Source organism: Euphorbia lathyris, chromosome 8 (assembly GCF_963576675.1).
Source record: "Euphorbia lathyris chromosome 8, ddEupLath1.1, whole genome shotgun sequence".
NCBI classification, from domain to species: Eukaryota; Viridiplantae; Streptophyta; class Magnoliopsida; order Malpighiales; family Euphorbiaceae; genus Euphorbia; species Euphorbia lathyris.
Window position 1 is genome coordinate 11,275,811 of NC_088917.1, and position 21,488 is coordinate 11,297,298.

At 34.8% G+C, this 21,488-nt stretch overlaps 2 protein-coding genes across 2 annotated transcripts in view; both read left to right on the top strand.

Moving 5' to 3' along the window:
• Window positions 1-21,488, top strand: part of LOC136202708 (sister chromatid cohesion protein PDS5 homolog C-like) — a 39,600-nt gene that overhangs the window by 12,587 nt on the left and 5,525 nt on the right. The gene's annotated exons all lie outside the window — the stretch shown is intronic.
• Window positions 15,573-21,428, top strand: LOC136202707 (sister chromatid cohesion protein PDS5 homolog C-like). The gene is made up of 9 exons (XM_065993488.1): window positions 15,573-15,715; window positions 15,857-16,026; window positions 16,759-16,965; window positions 17,086-17,267; window positions 17,915-18,041; window positions 18,129-18,326; window positions 18,725-19,726; window positions 20,537-20,588; window positions 21,347-21,428. Exons 2-8 carry the CDS (start codon window positions 15,925-15,927, stop codon window positions 20,543-20,545), a joined length of 1,827 nt encoding a protein of 608 aa, XP_065849560.1. The 5' UTR covers window positions 15,573-15,715; window positions 15,857-15,924; the 3' UTR covers window positions 20,546-20,588; window positions 21,347-21,428.

Genomic DNA, 21,488 nt, shown 5'->3' on the forward strand with positions numbered 1-21,488 from the left:
GTAAAACTTCTCAAAATTAAGTTATATTGTGTTTAACATTCTTAACATATAATTTTTTTTTTATGTCTAATAGAAAAAGTCGGATTCAGGGAGAGCCTAGTAGATCAAAAAAAAATTTAGAAATTTGAATTTAAAGACTTATCAGGTCAAAAAATTTAGAAATTTGGATTTAACAAGGGTCTGCCAAAAAAATAGTATTTGGATTTAGAGAGGCACCTGAACCAATTTTGGGGTGCTAATTCAACATCCGTTATAAATTTTTTGGAGATAGAGAGACCGGAACCACCACAACCTCAAATTTTGTGGAGACAGGTCAACCGAAACCATTCGTGGTCATGGTGGTTCCGGCGGCCGGAGCCCGATCCCCCTTGTATTTGCCCCTGATTAGCTGAAACATGAAATCTGTCCCGTATCATTGATGTAATTTGAATATCATAGATTGGTTGTTCCTTTTTCACCTCATGTTTGCCCTTTCACTTTGAAAAGGAGAATTCTAGGATAACCGCGTAAAGAATAGCAGTGATGGTTATACTAGGCTTACTACTACTGAAAGTATTAGTAGCACATGCATTAGTACACCTGACATCGACGACGACTCTGGAGCAAAGAAGATGTTTGATAATCCTAGAATTCACGACGCGTTTATGTGCATTGGCGAGTTCAAGAATTTTACCACCAATCATTGACTGTCACATAGAACCTTCCAATCATTAATTATGTCTAAGTTATTAGTGTTTTATGAACACAGTTATAAAAAAAAAATATGTTAAATTGCTAACAACAAAGGAGGGTTGCGGTAGGTTTGTGAGGGTCACTTGGTGGCCTTTACAGCCGGTCCCAAGCCCGGACAAAGGAGGAGGGTTGCGGTAGGTTTGTGGCGGCCAGCGTAAAACTTAGCCACATCTTATGACATGAACCATAATATAAATACCGTTGGGGCGTTCCCTACTCAGCGACGCGCTGCACTTCCTAGACCCGGGTGTAGTGATAAATGTGCAAGGGTTGCTAGGTCGTCGCCCCGAAGCGGCGCGCCACCCCAGGACCCGGGGGTGGTGTCAAATATGCAAGGGTTGCGGGTAAATAAGCTAGTCCACGGTAATGGTAGGGGTAGGGGTAAGGGTAGTAGGTTACGCTTTGGGACATGGAACATAGGTTCTTTGACAGGAAGATTAGCTGAAATTGTAGATGTTATGAAGAGGAGGAGAATAAATATATTATGCCTACAAGAAACCAAGTGGGTTGGAACCAAGGCTAGAGAGATAGCTCCTTGGGGTTATAAGCTTTGGTACTCAGGAAAGGATAAGGGTAGAAATGGAGTAGGTATTCTTATTGATAGGGAGTATATTGATGAGGTAGTAGCGGTGTCTAGGAAGAGCGATAGAATTATGAGTGTTAAGCTAGTGATAGGGGATGAGGTTGTGAATGTCATTAGTGCATATGCGCCACAAATAGGATTAGATGTGTCTATAAGACAAGCTTTTTGGGATGATTTAGAGGAAGTGGTGCAACAGGTTCCTAGGGATGAAAAAATGGTACTAGGGGGTGATCTCAATGGACACGTGGGTTCTAGGCGAGATGGGTTTGAGAGTGTTCATGGAGGGTATGGCTTTGGAGATAAGAATGAAGCAGGAAATGATATTTTGGAATTCGCATCAGCCTATGACTTGAGTATCATGAACACATGGTTTATGAAGAGAACATCCCACTTAGTGACTTATCGGAGTGGCGGTAATGCGAGCCAAATTGACTTCTTCTTAGTAAGGAGTGCTTGGAGAAAGAGTTATATTGATTGTAAGGTGATCCCTGGTGAGAGTACGACAACCCAACATAGAGTAGTGGTGCTAGATTTTCGAAGTAGGAAATGTATAAGAAAACAAACACCTCAAGTAGAGACTAAGATTAAGTGGTGGAAATTGCAAGGGGAGAATCAACAAAAATTTGTGGATGAGATGACCAAAAAAGATATTTGGACTTGCAATATGGATTCAGATATAGATTCGATATGGAATAAGATGGAGCATAGTATAAGGGAAGTAGCGAAGGAAGTTCTAGGGAAATCTAAAGGTAGCATGCCACCGGGTAAGGACACATCTTGGTGGACAGAAGAAGTACGACAAGCAGTAAAGAGTAAGAGAGAATCCTATAAACTATTGGGGAAATGTAGGAGTGACGAGAACTACGAAAAATACAAAGAGGCTAAAAGGGAAGTAAAGAAGGTCATACGAGATGCTAGAGCAAAGGTGAATCGGGATCTGTATACAAGATTGGATACGAAAGAAGGGGAAAGAGACATATATAGAATTGCTCGGATGAGAGATAGGAAGACGCGAGATCTCGGAAAAGTTAATGTGTGAAGGATGTGGACCAGAAAGTCCTAGTTGGAGATAAGGATATCAAGGAACGATGGAGGTCCTATTTTGATGACTTATTTAATGGAGATCGCCAACAAGATGTTGGAGATATAAGTATCCATCACGATATGATAAATCATGAATGCCTGCGGAGAATTCAAAAGGGTGAAGTCAAAATGACATTAAGTAAGATGAAGTTGAAGAAAGCAGTAGGACCTGATGGCATCCCTATTGAGATTTGGAGATGTTTGGGAGAAAGAGGAATCGAATGGTTGACGACGTTCTTCAACAAAATTTGGAGAAACAATAAGATGCCATCAGAATGGAGGAAAAGTACCTTAATCCCTTTGTATAAGAACAAAGGCGATGTCCAAGATTGTGCCAACTATCGGGGAATCAAATTAATGAGTCACACTATGAAACTTTGGGAGCGAGTGATTGAACAAAGGCTAAGGAGGACGGTGAAGATCTCGGAAAACCAGTTTGGCTTTATGCCGGGAAGATCAACTATGGAAGCCATCCATCTAATGAGACAATTAATGGAGCACTATCGAAATAAGAAGAAAGACTTGCATATGGTTTTCATTGACTTGGAGAAAGCATATGATAAGGTACCAAGGGAAGTACTTTGGTGGGCCTTGACAAGGAAAGGCATTTCGCGGAAATATATTGACATCATAAAGGACATGTATGAGGGAGTATGCACGAGTGTACGTACTAGTGTTGGGAAGACTGAAGAGTTTCCTATTACGATTGGAGTGCATCAAGGTTCCGCACTAAGCCCATTTCTTTTTGCCATCGTTATGGATGAACTAACAAGTTCACTTCAAGATGGTATACCATGGTGCATGCTGTTTGCAGATGATATTGTGTTGGTTGATGAGACGAAAGAAGGAGTGGAGATGAAGTTGGAACTATGGAGGCAAACTCTAGAATCTAGAGGCTTTAAGTTGAGTCGAAGTAAGACAGAATATTTGGAGTGTAAGTTTAGCGGCCGTAGGAGTAGGGAGGTAGGGACAATCACCCTAGATGGGAGAGTTGTTCAGGCCTCGGATTGCTTCCGGTATTTAGGATCTATTATCCAAACGGATGGAGAAGTAGATAGAGATGTTGCTCATAGGATTAAAGCTGGTTGGTCGAAGTGGAAGAGTGCTACGGGTTTCCTTTGTGATCCCGGCATGCCTAATAGATTGAAGGGAAAATTCTACCGGACGGCAATTAGACCAGCATTGTTATATGGTACGGAGTGTTGGGCAGTGAAACACTGCCACATCCATAAGATGTCGGTGGCGGAGATGCGTATGTTGAGATGGATGTGTGGTCACACGAGAAAGGACCGGGTGCGTAATGAAATAATTAGGACAAAAGTAGGGGTCACATCTATTGAGAATAAAATGAGAGAAAACCGACTAAGGTGGTTTGGCCATGTGAGACGTAGAGCGCTTGATGCGTTGGTTAGGAGAACCGAAGAGTGGCAAAGGGATGTAGTGGTGAGGGGTAGGGGAAGACCTAAGCAAACTTGGAGGAGGGTGATCGAGAGTGATATGAGTTTATTGGGAATTGAGGAAAATATGGTAGTGGATAGGACGGAGTGGAGGGAGCGAATCTATGTCGCTGACACGACTTGATTTTCACGGTTTTATATGATGGTTCATGTTAGCCGACCCTGAATCATTTCGGGACTAAGGCTTTGTTGTTGTTGTTGTTTGCTAACAACAAAACATGCTACTTATAAACTAATTGCAAAAAAAATTGTCAAAGTGTCTAAGGTATTAAAAATGATTCTGGCATAATTACGAAAACACAAGTCTTTCATGAATATTTTTTTAAATGGTATGTAATACTCCCTCCGATTTATATTACATGTCTTTTTAGAGAGTTTCACATAAATTAAGAATATTAAAAAAACGACTTTGCTACCCCTTATTTATTGATTTCACTATTTATTTATTTTATAATAAATTCATTATTCTAATTACTTTTCAAATTGATCCAACTTGTCAACATTATGGGTAAAATTATGCTTAGGTGGCGAAATTATGGATAAAATTACACAATTTTAGACATTACATGTAAAATTGCTTCTGTCTGTCAACATTAGAGGCATTGTTGCATCTTATCCCTTGTATATATGCATAGTATTATGTTCAAGAAACGTGTACAAGCAGGGATGGATCTAGGATTTATACACAGTGGGGGCAACTATATATGTGGTGTAAAAAAATGTAGAAAAAATCAATAACAACATAAATAAATAATTTTAAGGGATAATGTGAAAAATGTCACTAACGTTTACCGTCAGGAGCTATTTTACACCTAACATCTAAAATAATGCAATTTTACCTAACATTGGCAGTCATGAGCAATTTTACCTCTAACATTGATAAGTTGAGTCAATCTAAGAAATAATTATCAAAATGTTTTTTTTAGTGATGAATCTTGTCATTTACACTTCATATGTGCGTCATTTTTATCATTAATTAGTAACATATAACATTAGACTTGAAAAAAAAACTAAAAATAAAAAATGTTGTATTTTGTACGTGTTGGACAATTTTAGAGTTAATTTCGTAAAAAATAATAATTTTAGAGTTAATAATTTTACATTAGTCATTTTCTTTATTTGAAAACAATGTATGTAGAGTTAATTGAACAACTTAATCTTTTTGTGGTTCAATTAGTCAAAAACTATTTTTTTAATTTACAAAAATATAATAGTTTTTTTGTTATTATTATTAGGGATAAGATGCACCCGAATATTGTTGGGGAAGTGCATATTTAACCCTAGGCTATAAAAACTGTGCAATTTTACCACTAATATGTTATCAAGCAAGACCAATTTTACCCTTGCATAATAGAAAATTTAAACAAAACTCATGATCTTCATGTTGTGTCCCATCTTCTTTTGATCGAATTCCGTATGTTAGGATCTACAAATTGTGATTTGGTTATTTTCACGCCTTTTTTTAATTGTAGTTTTCTTTACTTCTTTCTTTTCTTTTTCTTTTAAATGAAATAAATACATTGAAACTGTGGTCAATTTATTTTTAACACAATAGGTTATGACAATTGACTCGTGTAATAAGTTGAGGTCAAACTAGTCGAAAATGACGATAGACTGGAATAACAAAATGACATGTGTCAAAAAGCTACCAATTATATGTTAACCTATGTTGGTTTACACTGATTTGATCCTAATGCCAAGTTGAAGGGTCAAACTAATCGAAATTTAATATTGAACTGAATTGACACACTTTATAACTTGAAGGGCTAAAGCCATGTTCTTTATTCTTTAATTTCAGTATGAATCGTTTGGTTCGCGGAATAGAGAGGGAATAGAATAGCTATTCCTAAAGAATGGTTATTCCCACATTTGGTTGAATTTTTTTTTATGGAATAGCTATTCCATGGAATCTCTATTCCTTGATTTTGTGGAATAGTCATTCTTCATTTTAAGTTAGGAATAGCTATTCCTCATACTACATTTTTATAATTTACCAAATTGTCCTCCATAGTCTTCTATCTAGCGAATTTCTCAAATCCTATAAATTTTGGCACATCCATAATTCATATCTTAAAAAAAAATGTGAAAATTGAAAAAAAAAATGAAAACATGAAAAATGTGAATAACGTGAAAATGTTACAAAATAGAAAAACACGAAAATATGCAAACAAAAAAACATGAAAACACGCGAAAAATACGAAAACGCGAAAAAAGCAAAAACACAAAAACAAGAATAACATGAAAAAGTGACAATATGAAAAATACACAAAACACAAAAACGCAAAAAAAAAAACGAATTGTGAAATAATATGATAAACACGAAAACACAAAAACGTGAAAAATGCAAAAAAAAAAAAACGAAAACATGAAAAAAAGGAAAATAACAAGAAAAAGTAACAAAATGCTAAATATAGAAAGCGTGCAAAAAACATAAAAAAAAAACACGAAAATAAGAAATCGAGAAAAAATGGAAAAACCGAAAAACAAAAACGTGAAAAAACGGAAAAACACAATACCGTAAATAACAAAAACGTGACAAAACGCGAAAAATACTAAAACATGAACAAACATTTTTTGTGTTTTTACTGTTTCCACCTCTTTTTTAGTGTTTTTACAATTTTTCTGTTTTTGTGTTTTTCATGTTTTTACCGTTTTTTCGTTTTTTATGTTTTTTTGTGTCATGTTTTCCATTTTCTGTTTTTACCTACATATTTTTTTAAATAATATATATTAAATATTTAAAAAAATTATAGTAATAAATACATTTTTAAAAGAAATAAGGAATTATATTTTAGGGCAATATGATCTTTTGAATAAAAAAAATATATATTCTATTCTATCTTATTCCACCAACCAAACATAGGAGTAGATATTCTATTCTATTCCTAAAAATATCTATTCTATTCTTTGTTATTCTATTCCTCTAGAATACTCATTCTATTCCATTCCGCGAACCAAACGATACCTCAGTTCAGTTAAGTAATTTATCATTACTTATTATAATTATAATTATTTTTTTTCATTATTATTAGAACCATTATTATTTTTATAAAAATTTTATTTTAATTATTGCTATTTTTAAAGAATTACATTATTATTTCAGTTTCAGTAGAATTCAGTAGACCTGACAATTTTCGTGTTCGTGTCGTGTCAGATTTCGGATTCGTGTCAAAATCTGAAACACGAACACGACACGAAAACTTTTCGTGTCACAAAATCAAAACACGAACACGACCTGTTCTTGACACGGTAAACACGACATGCCACGAATTTTTTACACAACCAATTAAATTGACACGATCTGACCTGCTAACACGACCTAACATGCTCAACACGACCTGTCTAACACGATCCGACCTGTCATTCCAAATATTATGAATTTTATTTCAAATTCATAATTGGAAAAATTAAAACCTAATAAGTTAAGATAATTATTGCAAACAATCTGAAATATCTTTCAAATTTTTAGAAAAAGGATTTTCCTATTAAATACCCTTACATTTCGAGACCCTAAAATCATAAGGGTATATCTGTAATTAAATTTCGGGTCAATTTCGTGTTTTCGGGTTGACACGAACATGATACGAAAATTAACGTGTCATTTCGTGTCGTGTCATAAAACCATAAACACTAACATTAAAAAAGTGTGTCGTGTTCGTGTCGTGTCATCGGGCCATGTGTCGCTTTGCCGGGTCTAGAATTCAGTTCAGTTCAGTAGCGTTCAGTTCAATTTTTTTCAGTAATAAAGAACAGCGCCTAAATTGATCAAACTTAATGCATCTGCGTACTTTCGTCTATGTTCCATAAATTTAATACAAATCAATTATTTCCTTAAGACGTGTGATTTTGTAAAATGTTATACACGGGTTTAGATAGTTATACACAAAAAATTTAATTTTTTACACTATTAAACATATCTGGCAATTATTCCAAGTAAGTTTGCGTAGTTGGTTGCACTTCAGGTTTCTTCTAATTTAAATTTTTCCATGACAAAAAAAAACTTTAAATTTAATATCAATTACTGCAAATTAATTCGTTTCGGCCTCTGAAAATGCAATTTACTGTTTAAAACATAGATCTTCAAATCAAATTGTAGTCGCGTAAAATAAAGTTAAACATCAATTTAGTTCATAAACTGTCAAATTATTAAAAAATATAAAATTTCCACCATACAATTTATGATTTCAATTAAGGCTGTTGCGTTTTGGAAGAAGGTTGTGTTTTTGGATATACCATAATCATTTTTAATACCTTAGACACTTTGACAATTTTTTGCAATTAGTTTATACGTAGCATGTTTTTTTATTACAATGGAGAGGCTAACCCCGAGAAAACACAAAAAACAGACCGACCCTTAAAGACGGGTCATTTTGAAAAGCCCACGCCCACAAAAATCAGAAAAAGAATGTCATGGATGTCTGCAGAAGGCGCATCACACTCGTGAAGACCTAAACTCAAACTCCCTACGTAGTTTTCCATCCAATCAGCTGCCCTGTTCCCTTCCCATAGGATATGAATGAGTCGCACCTCCCAATCTCTGTCATATAGATCACGACACGCCATAATAAGCCAAGAAAACCGATGTTGTTGAACCACCTCATGACTAACAAGCCGAATTACTACCAAAGAGTCTATTTCGAATACTACCTTGCGGTAATACCTAGCCCATGCGTACTTGAGGCCAAAATACAAACCTCATAGTTCTACCAGTACTTCCGTGTAAAAACCAAGATTCACCGCCACACCTCCTAACCACTGACCATGCTCATCACGTAGGATCCCTCCAGCCAAAGCAAGCCCTAGGTTCCCCTTGCTTGCACCATCACTATTAAATTTAACCCATCCTACATCCGGGGGAACCCACCTAACCAGCACTTCTCTAATAGGTCGATCACAGTACCTCTGTTCTATACGAAACGCCTTGGTAATTTCTCTCGCTTTGGCCAAAATAAAATCCAGCTTATTGGGGATTATCAGGATGCTAAGCTCAAAGATCAACGAACAGCGCCAACACCAACACCAAATCCACCAAATTGTGGTAGCAAAAAGGACCGACCACTCAGTCCCGAGCCAAGTTCCCCTCCTACTCAAACCATCACGAATCCAATCCACAAACTCTAAGCTATTAAAAACCAACCAATATGCTACTGGAATTAAATTTCGCCAAATATCAGTAGCTTTACTGCAGTCGAGAAGAATATGGATAGCAGATTTTGGGTAGCCACAAACTGCACAAGAGGCATCATCGCTCAAGTGACGCACCACCCTTTTAACATTAGACAAGATACCATCATGGAATAATAACCAGATAAAGTACCGTATACATTCAGCAATATGTAAGCTCCAACCCGCCTTCCAAATTGCAGGAGGAAGAGTGCTAGTCGCCTCAACATGGGTAAGAGCATATGCAGTAGCAACACTAAAATTTCTCGAATTCGTCAGCCGCCAATGCCAAGAATCAGTATCATTTGCGAGTGGGAACAACATCATAGATGTTGAGCGATTTCCGCAAGTGCACGGTTTCGCTTGTAGTAATAAAAAGATATCGAACCCACAGAGAATGCTTTTTAACGAAAACTTATTTTAATTCAGTTTGATCCACGTTTTAAGTTTATAATATAGAAAATCGTTTAATTGAATTGGATTGTATTGAATTGAATTAATCAGAATCAAATGAGAAATATATGTTAGAAATTTAGAAAACAATTCTGTCTTGAGATTGGATTACAAGACAGAAACATTTAGCGTTTAAAGTAAGAAAAGCGTTGAACTCATTTGCATTAAGCAAAGATACCAACTTTAAACTTTGTAAAAATTATAAGTGTGTAATAAATGTAAATTACTTCAATTAAAAGGCTTTGAACCGTAGAGAATCCCCCTGACGTTGAGTAGATTTCTACCTTAACCAAGTTTATACTTATTTCCGATAAGCCGACCCAACGATCATATCGTCCATAAATACGAACTTGTTCAAGTGTTCAACAAAGTTTCCTTGTAAAGATATGAATTAAACTCGTTTTAATGAAAACACCAGAACCTTACTTCGGATCAATTACCAAAGTAACTACATAAACATATATTGAATTGCGTGAACTTTTATTAGATGAATTGTGAATTGATACAAGTTTACAGAGAACAAAAAGCATGGAAGCATTCAAAACGATATTCGAGTTCCGGATCGTCAATCCTTTCCTCAAACCTCGTTAGAGTTTATCAGGCTCCGAGGTCGAATCCGCTACTTGATCTTCTCACTGAATCTTCGGAATAGAGATGATATTTCTTCTACCGAAATGTAAACTCGTCTTCGAACAATTCTTAATCTAAACTTAATTGCTACTGTGTTTGTAAGAAATCTAAGAACAACTTGTGTACGGCAAGATTGCTTTTACATAAATGAAATCTAATCTTTGACTCATTTCCGAGTCAGAGTTTCTACATAAATTCTACTCTCTAAACTCTTAATTAATCTAACTCTTACTGAACTCTGAAATCAACTCTTTATTTATAGATGTTGAAGAGTTGTGTTGAAGGGTCGTGTCTGCTGCGAAGAAACAATTCTATCCATTCGAACAGACGTGTTTTTTGGAATTAAAACATATGAAAACAGTGCTGAAAGACCTGCTGATCCTACAGAGATCTCAGAATCTCTGCCGAGATAAGGGGAGCAGTTTTCAGTCTTCAGAATGAAAGGGCGAATTGCCTCAAAACAGCGTGTCGCGACCGAGATTTGGGAATCTCGGTCGCGACACCAGAATCCCTGTCGAGATTCCAGAATATCTACCGAGATTCGAGATGTTCCTCCCGGTTCTGACTCTGTTCCCGTCTTCCTCGTATCGGTGTGCTGAATTCTTCGTCTTTTTGGCTCGTAACTTAGGGTTTTTCCTTCGTTTTTGATCCGTTTTCGCTCCTATTTGGATTTTACCAAATATTTAGGTACCTTGCATGAAAGAAACATATTCAGACGTAAAAGTACTCTAAATAGATATAAATAGCACGATTTCATAACAAAACCGATATGAATATTAATGATATTTTAGGTATATTTTGGGCTTAACAATAGACACAAGCTGGAGGATAACCGAGTGCGAGAGAATACCACTCAAGTCATCCCATTTCTAGCCACCATTTGACAACCAATACGAGCCCACCGTTCGAAGCCTGTCCACAATCAGAATACTTCCCACACTCAACTCCGCCAGCGGCTTCACCCCGACCCAACAATCCGACCAAAAAAGAGTAGACTGACCATCACAAATGTGGCGCTCTAGACCCCTGGCTAACAAATCTTTGCTTTTAACGATACACTTCCAGACGTGACTCTGATTATTCTTAGGACAAATACGATCAAGCTTTGAAGTCCCTCCCATATATTTCTGACGCAGAACACGCACCCAAAGAGTTGAATCCTCCAACAAAATCCGCCAACCCAACTTTGCAGCCATTGCTATATCAAAATCCCGAGTTCTCCTAATCCCCAAACAACCAATGAGTCGTGGCCTGCAAACCAAATCCCACCTAATAAGGGATAACCGTTTTTGCCCAGGTGAGCCTCCCTAAAGGAACCACATGTTCAGTGCATCGAGTTTTCGACAAATGTTCATCGGGAACAATGATGTCTGTATATTGTATGACGGGATAGTTGAAGTTACTGATCGAATTAAGGTTGTTCGCCCTGCAAGAGATAAGCAATGCGCCTTCAATCCATTCAGTCTCGATTGGACTCGATCCACCACATGCTGGAATGAATGCTTACAGACCCGTTGGTGGTGTAATTGAACCCCAAGGTATTTTCCCAAATTTAAGGTGGAGGCAATATTTAACTCATGACCAATTTGATTTTTCAAGCATATACGTAGCATGTTTAGTTGTTAGAAATTTAACATATTTTTTTGTAACTGTGTTCATAAAACACTAATACCTTAGACATAATTAATGATTAGAAGGTTCTATGTGACAGTTAATGATTGATGGTAAAATTCTTGAACTCGCCAATGCCCATAAACACGTCGTGAATTCTAAGATTATCGAACATCTTCTTTGCTTCAGAGTCACCGTCGACGTCAGGTGTACTACTTGTGCCTATGCTACTAATACTGGCAGTAGTAGTAGTAGTAAGCCTAGTATAACCATCACTGTTAATCAACACATAACTTATGCATAATTTGATGGAAGAAGAAAGAGTTATTTTAACCCCTGTATTTGGTAAAATTTTGTTGAGTTAACATGCTTCCTAAACTGTTACCAAATTGATAACATATCACTTATGCATAATTTGATGGAAAATGCTACTTTTGATCCTTCTATATAGCAAAATTCATTGAATTAGTCGCTTCATGGCGTCGTGTCGTACTTTTTATTTATTTTAAATTTAGAGTAAATAATCTATTAATTTTTATATTTTTATGTATATACTAGTGAGATTCTATGTTTTTATGAACTAATTATATAGTTCATAAGTTCTAAATTGGTAAAATTATCATGTACCATATTTTAGGTTTTTCTTTTCCTTTTCACATAATTCAAAGAACTTTTTACATAAAAATAATAATTAGTAAAATTATAATTAAATCATACTAAAATTAATTCTTAATATGTCACTTATATACAGTAAAACCTCTATATAGGAATACACTTGGGACCGGACTATTTATATAACAATTGGGAGGTTATTACTAAATAGAGGTTGGTATAATTATACCTATAATTATGTCTATAATCAATATCCAAAAGTTTACAAAATCAAGCTTTATAATTATGCCTAAGTTTACAAAATCAAGCCTTATAATTATGCCTATAATCAAGCCCTATAATTATGTCTAATACAAATCAATCAATAATATATTTCCTAAATAATAATAGGGTGTTTCCCACTCATAGATAATTTCAATAGTTTTTTTTAATATTTTATAATTTAGTTTGAATTCTTAATATATATTACTATATAGAGGCATAGTTTCTCAAGGTGGGATTTGAAAAGTGTATAACAAATAACATTTGGGAGGTTGTTCCTATTTATAATCGGACCCAAGTTGGGACCGAGTTTTTTTATAACAAAATAGAGGTTATTTCTATATAGAGTATTCCTATATAGAGGTTTTACTGCATCACATATCAAGTATGTTTTTATACCCAAATTTAAAAAAATTAGATCTTAATTCATAATTTCTAAATCCTAAAAAATATATCATAGATCTTTAATTTATAAATTTTACTTTGTAAAATAATAATTTATTTAGTTGACATAATTCAAATTCAAATTATTATTTAATATAATTATAGTTTTTTAAAACTCAATTCCTATATAAATTTTCTTAGTTGAAGTCACTGTAGTTATTTAAATTATTAATTTTATATAGGTGTGAAAATAAATGAAAAAGATTTCAAAGATTGTAAAATTATAAATTTGATTTTTCTTATTCCTAATAAATTTTAGGAATAAAAAAATTGATTATTTAAATTGTCAAGATTCAAAATAATGTTGGTCGCGGAATATATCAGATCCTTTCAATTTAGCCCAAAAAAAAATAATTATTGGCCTTTTAAATTTTGAAAATGTTTTATTAGCTTTCTCAACTTGTTTAGATTGTATATTGCAAACACTAAAATGCCAAATAAAAATTCACCCTTTTAAGTGAAACGCTCTCAAAATAGAACATAATTGTTGACATCACAATTAAAGCCAATAAAATTATACCACCTAAGTTATGACTTAACTTCTCCTTCATCAATGTCCACGAAAGTCGTGGCAACCATTGCTGCATGCATCAGAAATTATTACTTGAAGCGATTTCGTCTATAAAATTTTAGTTTATCTTCATATGTGGTCGGACTGTAGATACTAGACTTCTAAAGGAAAGTGTATGTTTTCTGTTTGATACATAAGAAGCAATCGTAAAAGTTGTTCTTTCATACATTTTATCAAACAAAACCTACAAAGACTGTACACTATGGCTGAACCAGAAATTCATGGTTGGGGTCTAATTTTAACGTTACATTTAGCTATCAGTAGTGGCGGAGTCTGAAAGTACTAATTCAATATATTAGATGATTTTATACAATTATCTTATATGTTGGTTATTTTTTAATACAAATCTCTAATACAGTAAAATAAACAACCATATGGCAATTGAGTTTTACATATATTCAAAGCATACTTATGTGATCACTAAAGTTTCTAATTAATATATACGATTATAATTGATCAAATTTAATGTATATATCAGATTGAAAATCAAAAAACTAATCAACAAAATCCAAAACATATTGGCTATTTTCGTTATACTTTATGTGTAACAACTCGATCTGGAGTAAGTGGTGTTGAGATTAACTTCATATTGCCCGTTTACAGAAGTTCATTCATAATATTTTTCACAATTTTGAGTTTCGATATTTTCTAGATGATATGGTATTAAATAAATTAGCCCAAACGCTCAAATAAGGACTTTAGGCCTGAAACTAGCATTTGGACCTAAATCTGAGAAGCTCGTGTCTAATGGAGGTACAGAATCTCATTTATGGAGAAGCTGATACATGAGCTGTCTAAGCAGATACGTGGATCAATAGTTATTCGGATCTTAAAGACTAAGGTCTTGTTTGGATGGAGTGTAATTAAAGTAAGATAATATAAGGTAAAGTAAGTGGTATGTATAAAATAATTTGTCGTGTTTGGATGAAATGGAAGGTAAGTAATGGTTTAATAATGTAATTATATATAAAAGGCTTAATACATCATCTGCCCCCTGACCTTTCAAAGTGTTCTGATAGCTCCTTGAACTTGTATAAAATGTTCAGTTAGCTTGAACTTGCGTCAAATGTAATCAATTGATCACTCGGTCGTAAAAATGTAAGTTAAATGCGAAAAATGTATTCCCCGAGTCTTAAAAAATAAAACGACCAAAATCGGAATATACAGTTCTAATATTAGAGAATACAAGTTTTATAGTTGAGCAAGTAATAACTTCCTTTTTAATCTATTTTTGAATTATGTAATAACATTCTAAGATGCATGGAAAACATCTTTCGCATTTAACTTACTTTTTTTACGACCGAGTGATCAATTGATTACATTTTATGCAAGTTCAGGGGGCTAACTGAACATGCTATCGAAACACTTTAAAAATTCAGAGGGCTTTTTTAGACAAGTTCAATAGACAAATGATTTATTAAGCCTATATAAAATTAGTCTCATATATTTCCTTTCATTTACATAAATAAAAATAGAAGACAAATGGATAATTTTGGAATGTAAGAAAAATTAAGGGTTTTGCTATTTACCGCCTCAAATGACTTATCACCGCTCTCATTTGGACAATTTTACCCTTTGCATAATTTTTTTTCAAAACTAAAAAGAATTTGAGAGAATCAGCCAAAATTTGGCCTAAACGGGTGCCGCATCCGTTCGGTCCATGGTGGGAACGGATAAAATCGTGAAAATTTTAGTGACGAAAACTACTAAATCGTTCAATTTTTTTGTGACAAAAGATGCAAAATCATCATGAAAAATATGTATTATTTTTATGAATTCTTTGATAAAAAAAAATATAAATTTTAATGTTTCTGACTTGTAATCATCCATTTTTGAGGTTCGGATTGTCACACATCAATTATTTTTATAATTTCAATTATTGTTGTTTGGGTGTATGATTTTAGAGAGACAATTTTTAGTTTTTTATCAAAATTATGAGAAGGATAAAAAACTCCAAATAACAAAGGTTATAAGTAATTTGGGGCTGGCCACGCCTACTTCCAAATAGCATCCTCCAAACAATGCACAAGTAAAAGAGGAAGAGCAGAAGAAAGACAAAAGTTGATAAGGAAAGTGTAGGCATCAGCAATCGGAACCCAAGGTCTGAACAATATGGTAAGGGAGAAAGTGTCGGCATTAATTCAGTAGTATAAGGAAATTACATTGCTAATTGCTAAGGAAATTTGAACAATCAATTAATGATTTGATTACCATTGAAAAACGCTTCATTCAAACTCTTATTTATACCTTTTGCAGACGGCAACAAAGAGGTTCGGAAATTCTTTTGTGAATCAAATTATTAGTATTATTCCTTTACAGAGAGAATGGCATCCTTCGATGAAGAGCTTGAGCAGCAGCTTATCGAAGCTGGAAATAAGCTTCTTGCCCCTCTTTCTTCCGTGGATAAACTTCTTCCTCTCCTCGATGTAAGCCCTAATTGTTCCAGTAAATTCTGTTTTTCGTTTCCCGAATACTGTGCTTGTCTCGGAATTTATTTTTTCGTTTGACATGGAATTAGGAGATTTTGTCTATTTGTTTGTTCTTTCAGCTCCTGTTTTTCCAGCTTATTTTACTCCCATTAATTTGCAATCTGCGTTTAATTTTTACTTTTTTTCAGTCTTTTTCTTTTTTGTTGCATTGTTGATATATTATGTGCTATATTATACATAGACGTATCAGATATACAGTTAGTGTCGTCTCAAGGAAAGGATACAGAATTGATATGAACGCCTCTTGCATTGATGAGAATTGTAGGGTGAGAACTGAAAAAGAAACATATTGTTCAAACTGTGAAGATAGGATAATGATCATAAATTCTCGTGAACTTTGCACATGTTTTCTGAATAACTTTAACTTGAAAACTATGTTGCACTGACACTTCTAGTTAGTAGAGTTTCTGCTTTTCGTTTAAGTGTCCATTTCGTGTCCGTGTCCATTTTCGTTTGTAGGCTATTGTATGAAGGTTATGTTTTAGAAATAACATTTCCAGTGTCCGTGCACCATAGCTTGAAAATTACAGGTTATGTAGGTCTTCATTAGTTATCTTTATGCTTAAAGCTGGTACTTAAGAGCAGTTGAATTGAGCATACTTGTTTATTTGTTTTGAATACAAGTGTGTTTGCTTAATCCTGTGTTTTCTGTCATCCCTGTTACTGCAGCAAATTGAGATTTGTCTATCGAAAGTGGAGAAATCCCCTACAAAATCAACGCAAAGTGCACTTGCGCCGTATAAAGTTAGTCTGAAAGCATTGCTTGCAGATCAACTTTTCAGGTATTCAGAGATGAGAGCAGCAGTTGCTTCTTGCATTAGTGAAATAAACAGGATAACTGCACCAGGTGCTCCTTATGTTGATGATCGGATGCAGGTACACTAGTGCATGTGGTTTTTACATCATAAGACTTTGGCATATTAGTGAAATATTGAATATTGTATTTGCTTTGGGCCATCTGACTCAATTTTTCTTAATAATTTATCTTGCATGCAGGATGTCTTTCAACTAATTGTATCATCATTTGGAAATCTGTCCGACAAGTCCAGTGGATCATATGATGAGAGGACTTCAATTCTTGACACTGTTGCACAAGTTAGGTCATGTGCCGTGATGTTAGGTGTTGAATCTGATGCACGGATAATTGAGATGTTCCAGCATTTCCTTAGTGCTATAAGGTATCCACTAAGGGCTTTAGAGGAAGAACCGCGTTTTCTTGCTAATGTTTCATCACGTGCATTTTAAAGTCATGGTTTTATACTTACTGGGTGGTCGATTTTATCATTGCATGATATGATTTCATATGGATGATTTTGCATGGTTCCTTGTTTCCCATAGTTGTTATTCACATCTTACGTTTTTATGGTTATCATACGGTGCTTAAAGTTGGTCGGAGTTTCATGGTCTTGGATGTTTGAGTTCACATTTAAATGCTCTCTTAAACATTGTAGAAATATGAGGGCATGCCGGTATGGGTTCTGAAATTTGTCCTGAGGTTGTAGCACAGTAAGGATTGCTCATAGGCATGCATGCAGATCATGCATTATTGTGAAGTAATATACTAAAAATTCTGCTCAGTGAGGATTTCACTCTGGAGGATACCATAGTTGTGGGGATGCTTGATATTCAGGGAACTGGCTATATAATTCTTTTTTTTCTTCCAAAAACCCCTTTAATTTAAGCTGATATCTTCCTTCTTTTTTCAGCATTATTTTTATGGCCCATTTTCAGTATCTTGTAAGGTTATTCTGCTAGGTTTTCATACTTGTCATTTCACTGTTGAACAAAAAAAGGGTATCAATCAAGGATCTATTTTTCTTTTCAGGGATTATCACCCAGAGAATGTCTTTACATCTATGGAGACAATAATGGTTCTCGTCTTACAACAACGTGAAGATATCTCTTCAGAACTACTTTCTCCCCTTCTAGCTACTGTGAAAAAGGGCAATAAGGTTAACACTGTTACTATGATAATTTGTTATCTTTATTTTATTATTATTATTATTTGGTTTTTGGCTCACTTTGTTTACTGTTTTCAGGAAGTTCTACCTATTGCTTGTAAGTTGGGAGAGAAAGTCCTTGAAAACTGTGCTAATAAAGTTAAACCTTACTTGCTACATGCTGTGAAATCTTCGGGTGTCCATTTAGATGGTTACAGTGATGTAGTTGCTTCAATATGCAAAGAATCGTCTAGTTCTGTTAAGCGAAATGACGCCCTTACTGCTGATGAAAAAAAAGTACTTTTCTCATCCTTCATTTTATTCCACATTCTGATGATTTTAGTACTGACAAATTAATGTGGCATTTGATGTGTCAAGATACATAACTGATTGTGTATGTTACATTATGACAATTTTCCCCACTTTGTGATCTCTGGAAAGTGTACTCCACATGTTAGGGATTTCTAATTCATGTAAGTGAGCATTTTAAGAACCGTTTAGAAAGAGTTGTAGGTTGGAAGTGAAATCCAACCTGTTTGCCATTCCGCTAAAGTTTATTGCCAACAGTTTTCATCTGAAAGATTGTTTATTATATATGCCTTGTATTCCCTGCTTTTACACTGCTCTCCGTTGTTGTTGTTAGTATTATTATCTGTCATCTCTATTTTCTTACTTGATACTTTATTTTTATTCAGGCTGGTAAAGAGATAGCAGAAGAAGCAGGTTCTCCTAAACTAGCTGATCCTATAAATGGTAAGTCTCCCATGTCAGTTGTGAGCAATGGTGTTCCACAGACTTGTGAATATGAATCCTTAGCCGATTCATGTTCCTTAAAGAAGCAGGATGATAGTACTCATGCTGATCAGTCAAAAAGTGTTGATACTCCAAGCAATGCTGATCCTAATAGTTTGGATGCTGAGAAATTAGTTCATGATGAAAGCAAGCCTGAAGAGGCTAGCAAGAAGAACGGGAGAAAAGTGAATTCATCAACAAAGTCGGCTGAACCTTCTTGGAGTTCTCACTTTCATACTGAAAAGGATGCTCAAAAACCAGTTGATGATAAAGCTGTTAGCAAGGATATTCTTAGCTCACCTCATGAAGAAACATTTGTTAAAGCTGCTATGGCTTCTGAAAATAAAAAGGAGGCTGGTACTAATCAGCCTTCCTCTCCCAAGGCACTTGAGGGTGAGTATGGTGCTGTTGCTTTTCCTTCTAAAAGAGAGAATCTTCCAATGGCTGCACACTCCAAGAAGAGGAGTTTGATCAAAGATTCTAAACCATCTGCAGATGATGTGTCTAGAAAGACTTGTGAGGAGATAAGTGATTCTGAGGCAAAGCTAAATAAACGATCAAAGAAGGAGAGTTCGAAACCATCTGTAGGTGATGTTTCCAGAAAGACTTCTGAGGGAATAAGTGATTCTGAAGCAAAGATAAATAAACGATCATCAATAAAGACACCAGGTAAGATTTCCAATGAAGAGAAAACTCTGAAAACAGCTGCATCCAAGAAGGAAATTGGCGCTACAAGTGAATCACAGACAAAACCACTAAAGAAAGCACCTGAGAAGGTGCATGTCAGCAGTAAAATTGGTGATGGATCGTCTTTCAATCTAATTGAGAATAAGAAACAGCAAAGTCGTGGAATATCTGTTTCTGAAAAGAATGTGAGCAGAGGTTCTATTAGAGATGATGATAAGGTAATGGTTTTTGATTCTTTGCTGTTCCTTATCTGCGTATGTGCTAATTCCATATCGCGAACTTAAAGTTCATGCTTCCTCTTCCCTTGACATACTATACTACCTTCCACAACTTCTCACTTAATGTCTAATATAATATAATCCATCTGTTTGTCCTGTTTTGAATTAAAACTCTCATCAAAAACTCATTTCGAAATGATCTACTTGTCTGTCTATTTTATTTGGAACTGAATTTTGCAATTAAAAATACTTTCTCAGGGATCTGAGGCTCCGAACTATGATCCTGATGATCTGGTTGGTAAAAGGGTTAAAGTTTATTGGCCAAAAGATAAACAGTAAGCTCTTTCCCCGCCTCTTTATTTCACTTCTTTTCCCTGGGAAATAGTCAGAGCCAACTATTGATTGATTATACTGAGAATTTTTCCGTCAGAGATGTTCCCATTTTATAATGCTAATTGCTATCTGAAGCTAGTGGTGATAAGGGTTGTTTTTTGTACCGAATGAAATCTCCCTTCGGGGTTGTCTCACTGATAAACGAGTTTTTAACATTTTAACATCTCCTCTATGCTGAGCCAACTTTCTTTTATGCCCATTTCTCCACCCACAACAAAAGAAAAGGAAGGGGTTTGCAAAAATGAAGACACATGCACAGCCTCCTTCTGAGATATGGGCCTAGGAACCATAGAATCTGTGCTGCACCCTTGCCAATTCTCTGTTTAAAAAATCACAATTTTAATATTTGGTTTTTGTTCATTTTAGGTGTTGAAATGCAGTGTATTAATTTCCATATTTCATGATATTGCTTTGCAGGTTTTATAAAGGTAAAATTGACTCTTACAATGCTATGGAGAAGAAGCACAAGGTGAAGACTCAAATGATTCATGTTTGTTTACTTATGTGTTTTTAAATTCTTGTCACTTACTGGGATCTCCTCAGCGTGTTTGTATGTGTGATTTTCTGATTCAGAGAGGGGTTAAGAGGAAGAATTTTTTGAAGGTTTTAACCCTAAATGAACAAAGAAATTTCCAAGCTAAAACCTGAAAGAAATTAATAATCCCCAAATCTTGGGGGTGTGAACCCTAACTTATCTCCATTGAGAGGAAATCAGAAAGTTAATTGATAAAAAGTTGAACCTTACAATGAAAAATATGAATTTAAACTCCCTAAGCCCTAGGACTAATGAATTACAAGAAAACCCACATTTAAAAAAACATAAAGGACACAAAGTAAGGCTAAATAAGTAAAATACATAAATTAAAATGAGGAAGGACTAAAAGAGAAATTAGCCAGGGAGGAAAGACCAATTATTTTCCCTTTCTAAGAGCTAAGAACTCGTAAAGCTGGCATGCCTCGGAAATTTCTTTTCTTCACCATTTTTCGTTTTCCTGCTTCATTCCTCGGTTTCGACTCCGGGTTTTTTCTTTGGCTCTGAAATTGTCTTGGGAACACCTTGAATACACTTCCATGAATTAATATCGTCATCATTAAGTAAAGCAGCTTGATGATTTACGCTTATCCATTTTCCATTCTTCATTGACTTGATGTCCTCATCATTTTCATGAAATATTTGTATTCATATGTTAACCAGTTACCACTGCCATTAAATTTTCTTTTCTATAGGTTCTCTATGATGATGGGGACGTGGAGATCTTAAATTTCAAAAGTGAAAAGTGGGCATTTATCAAAGCTGCTCATGTGCAAGATGAAGTAAGTGGCTTTTGATTATTTTCTGCGTATTTGTTAATTCTATATATTAGGAAAG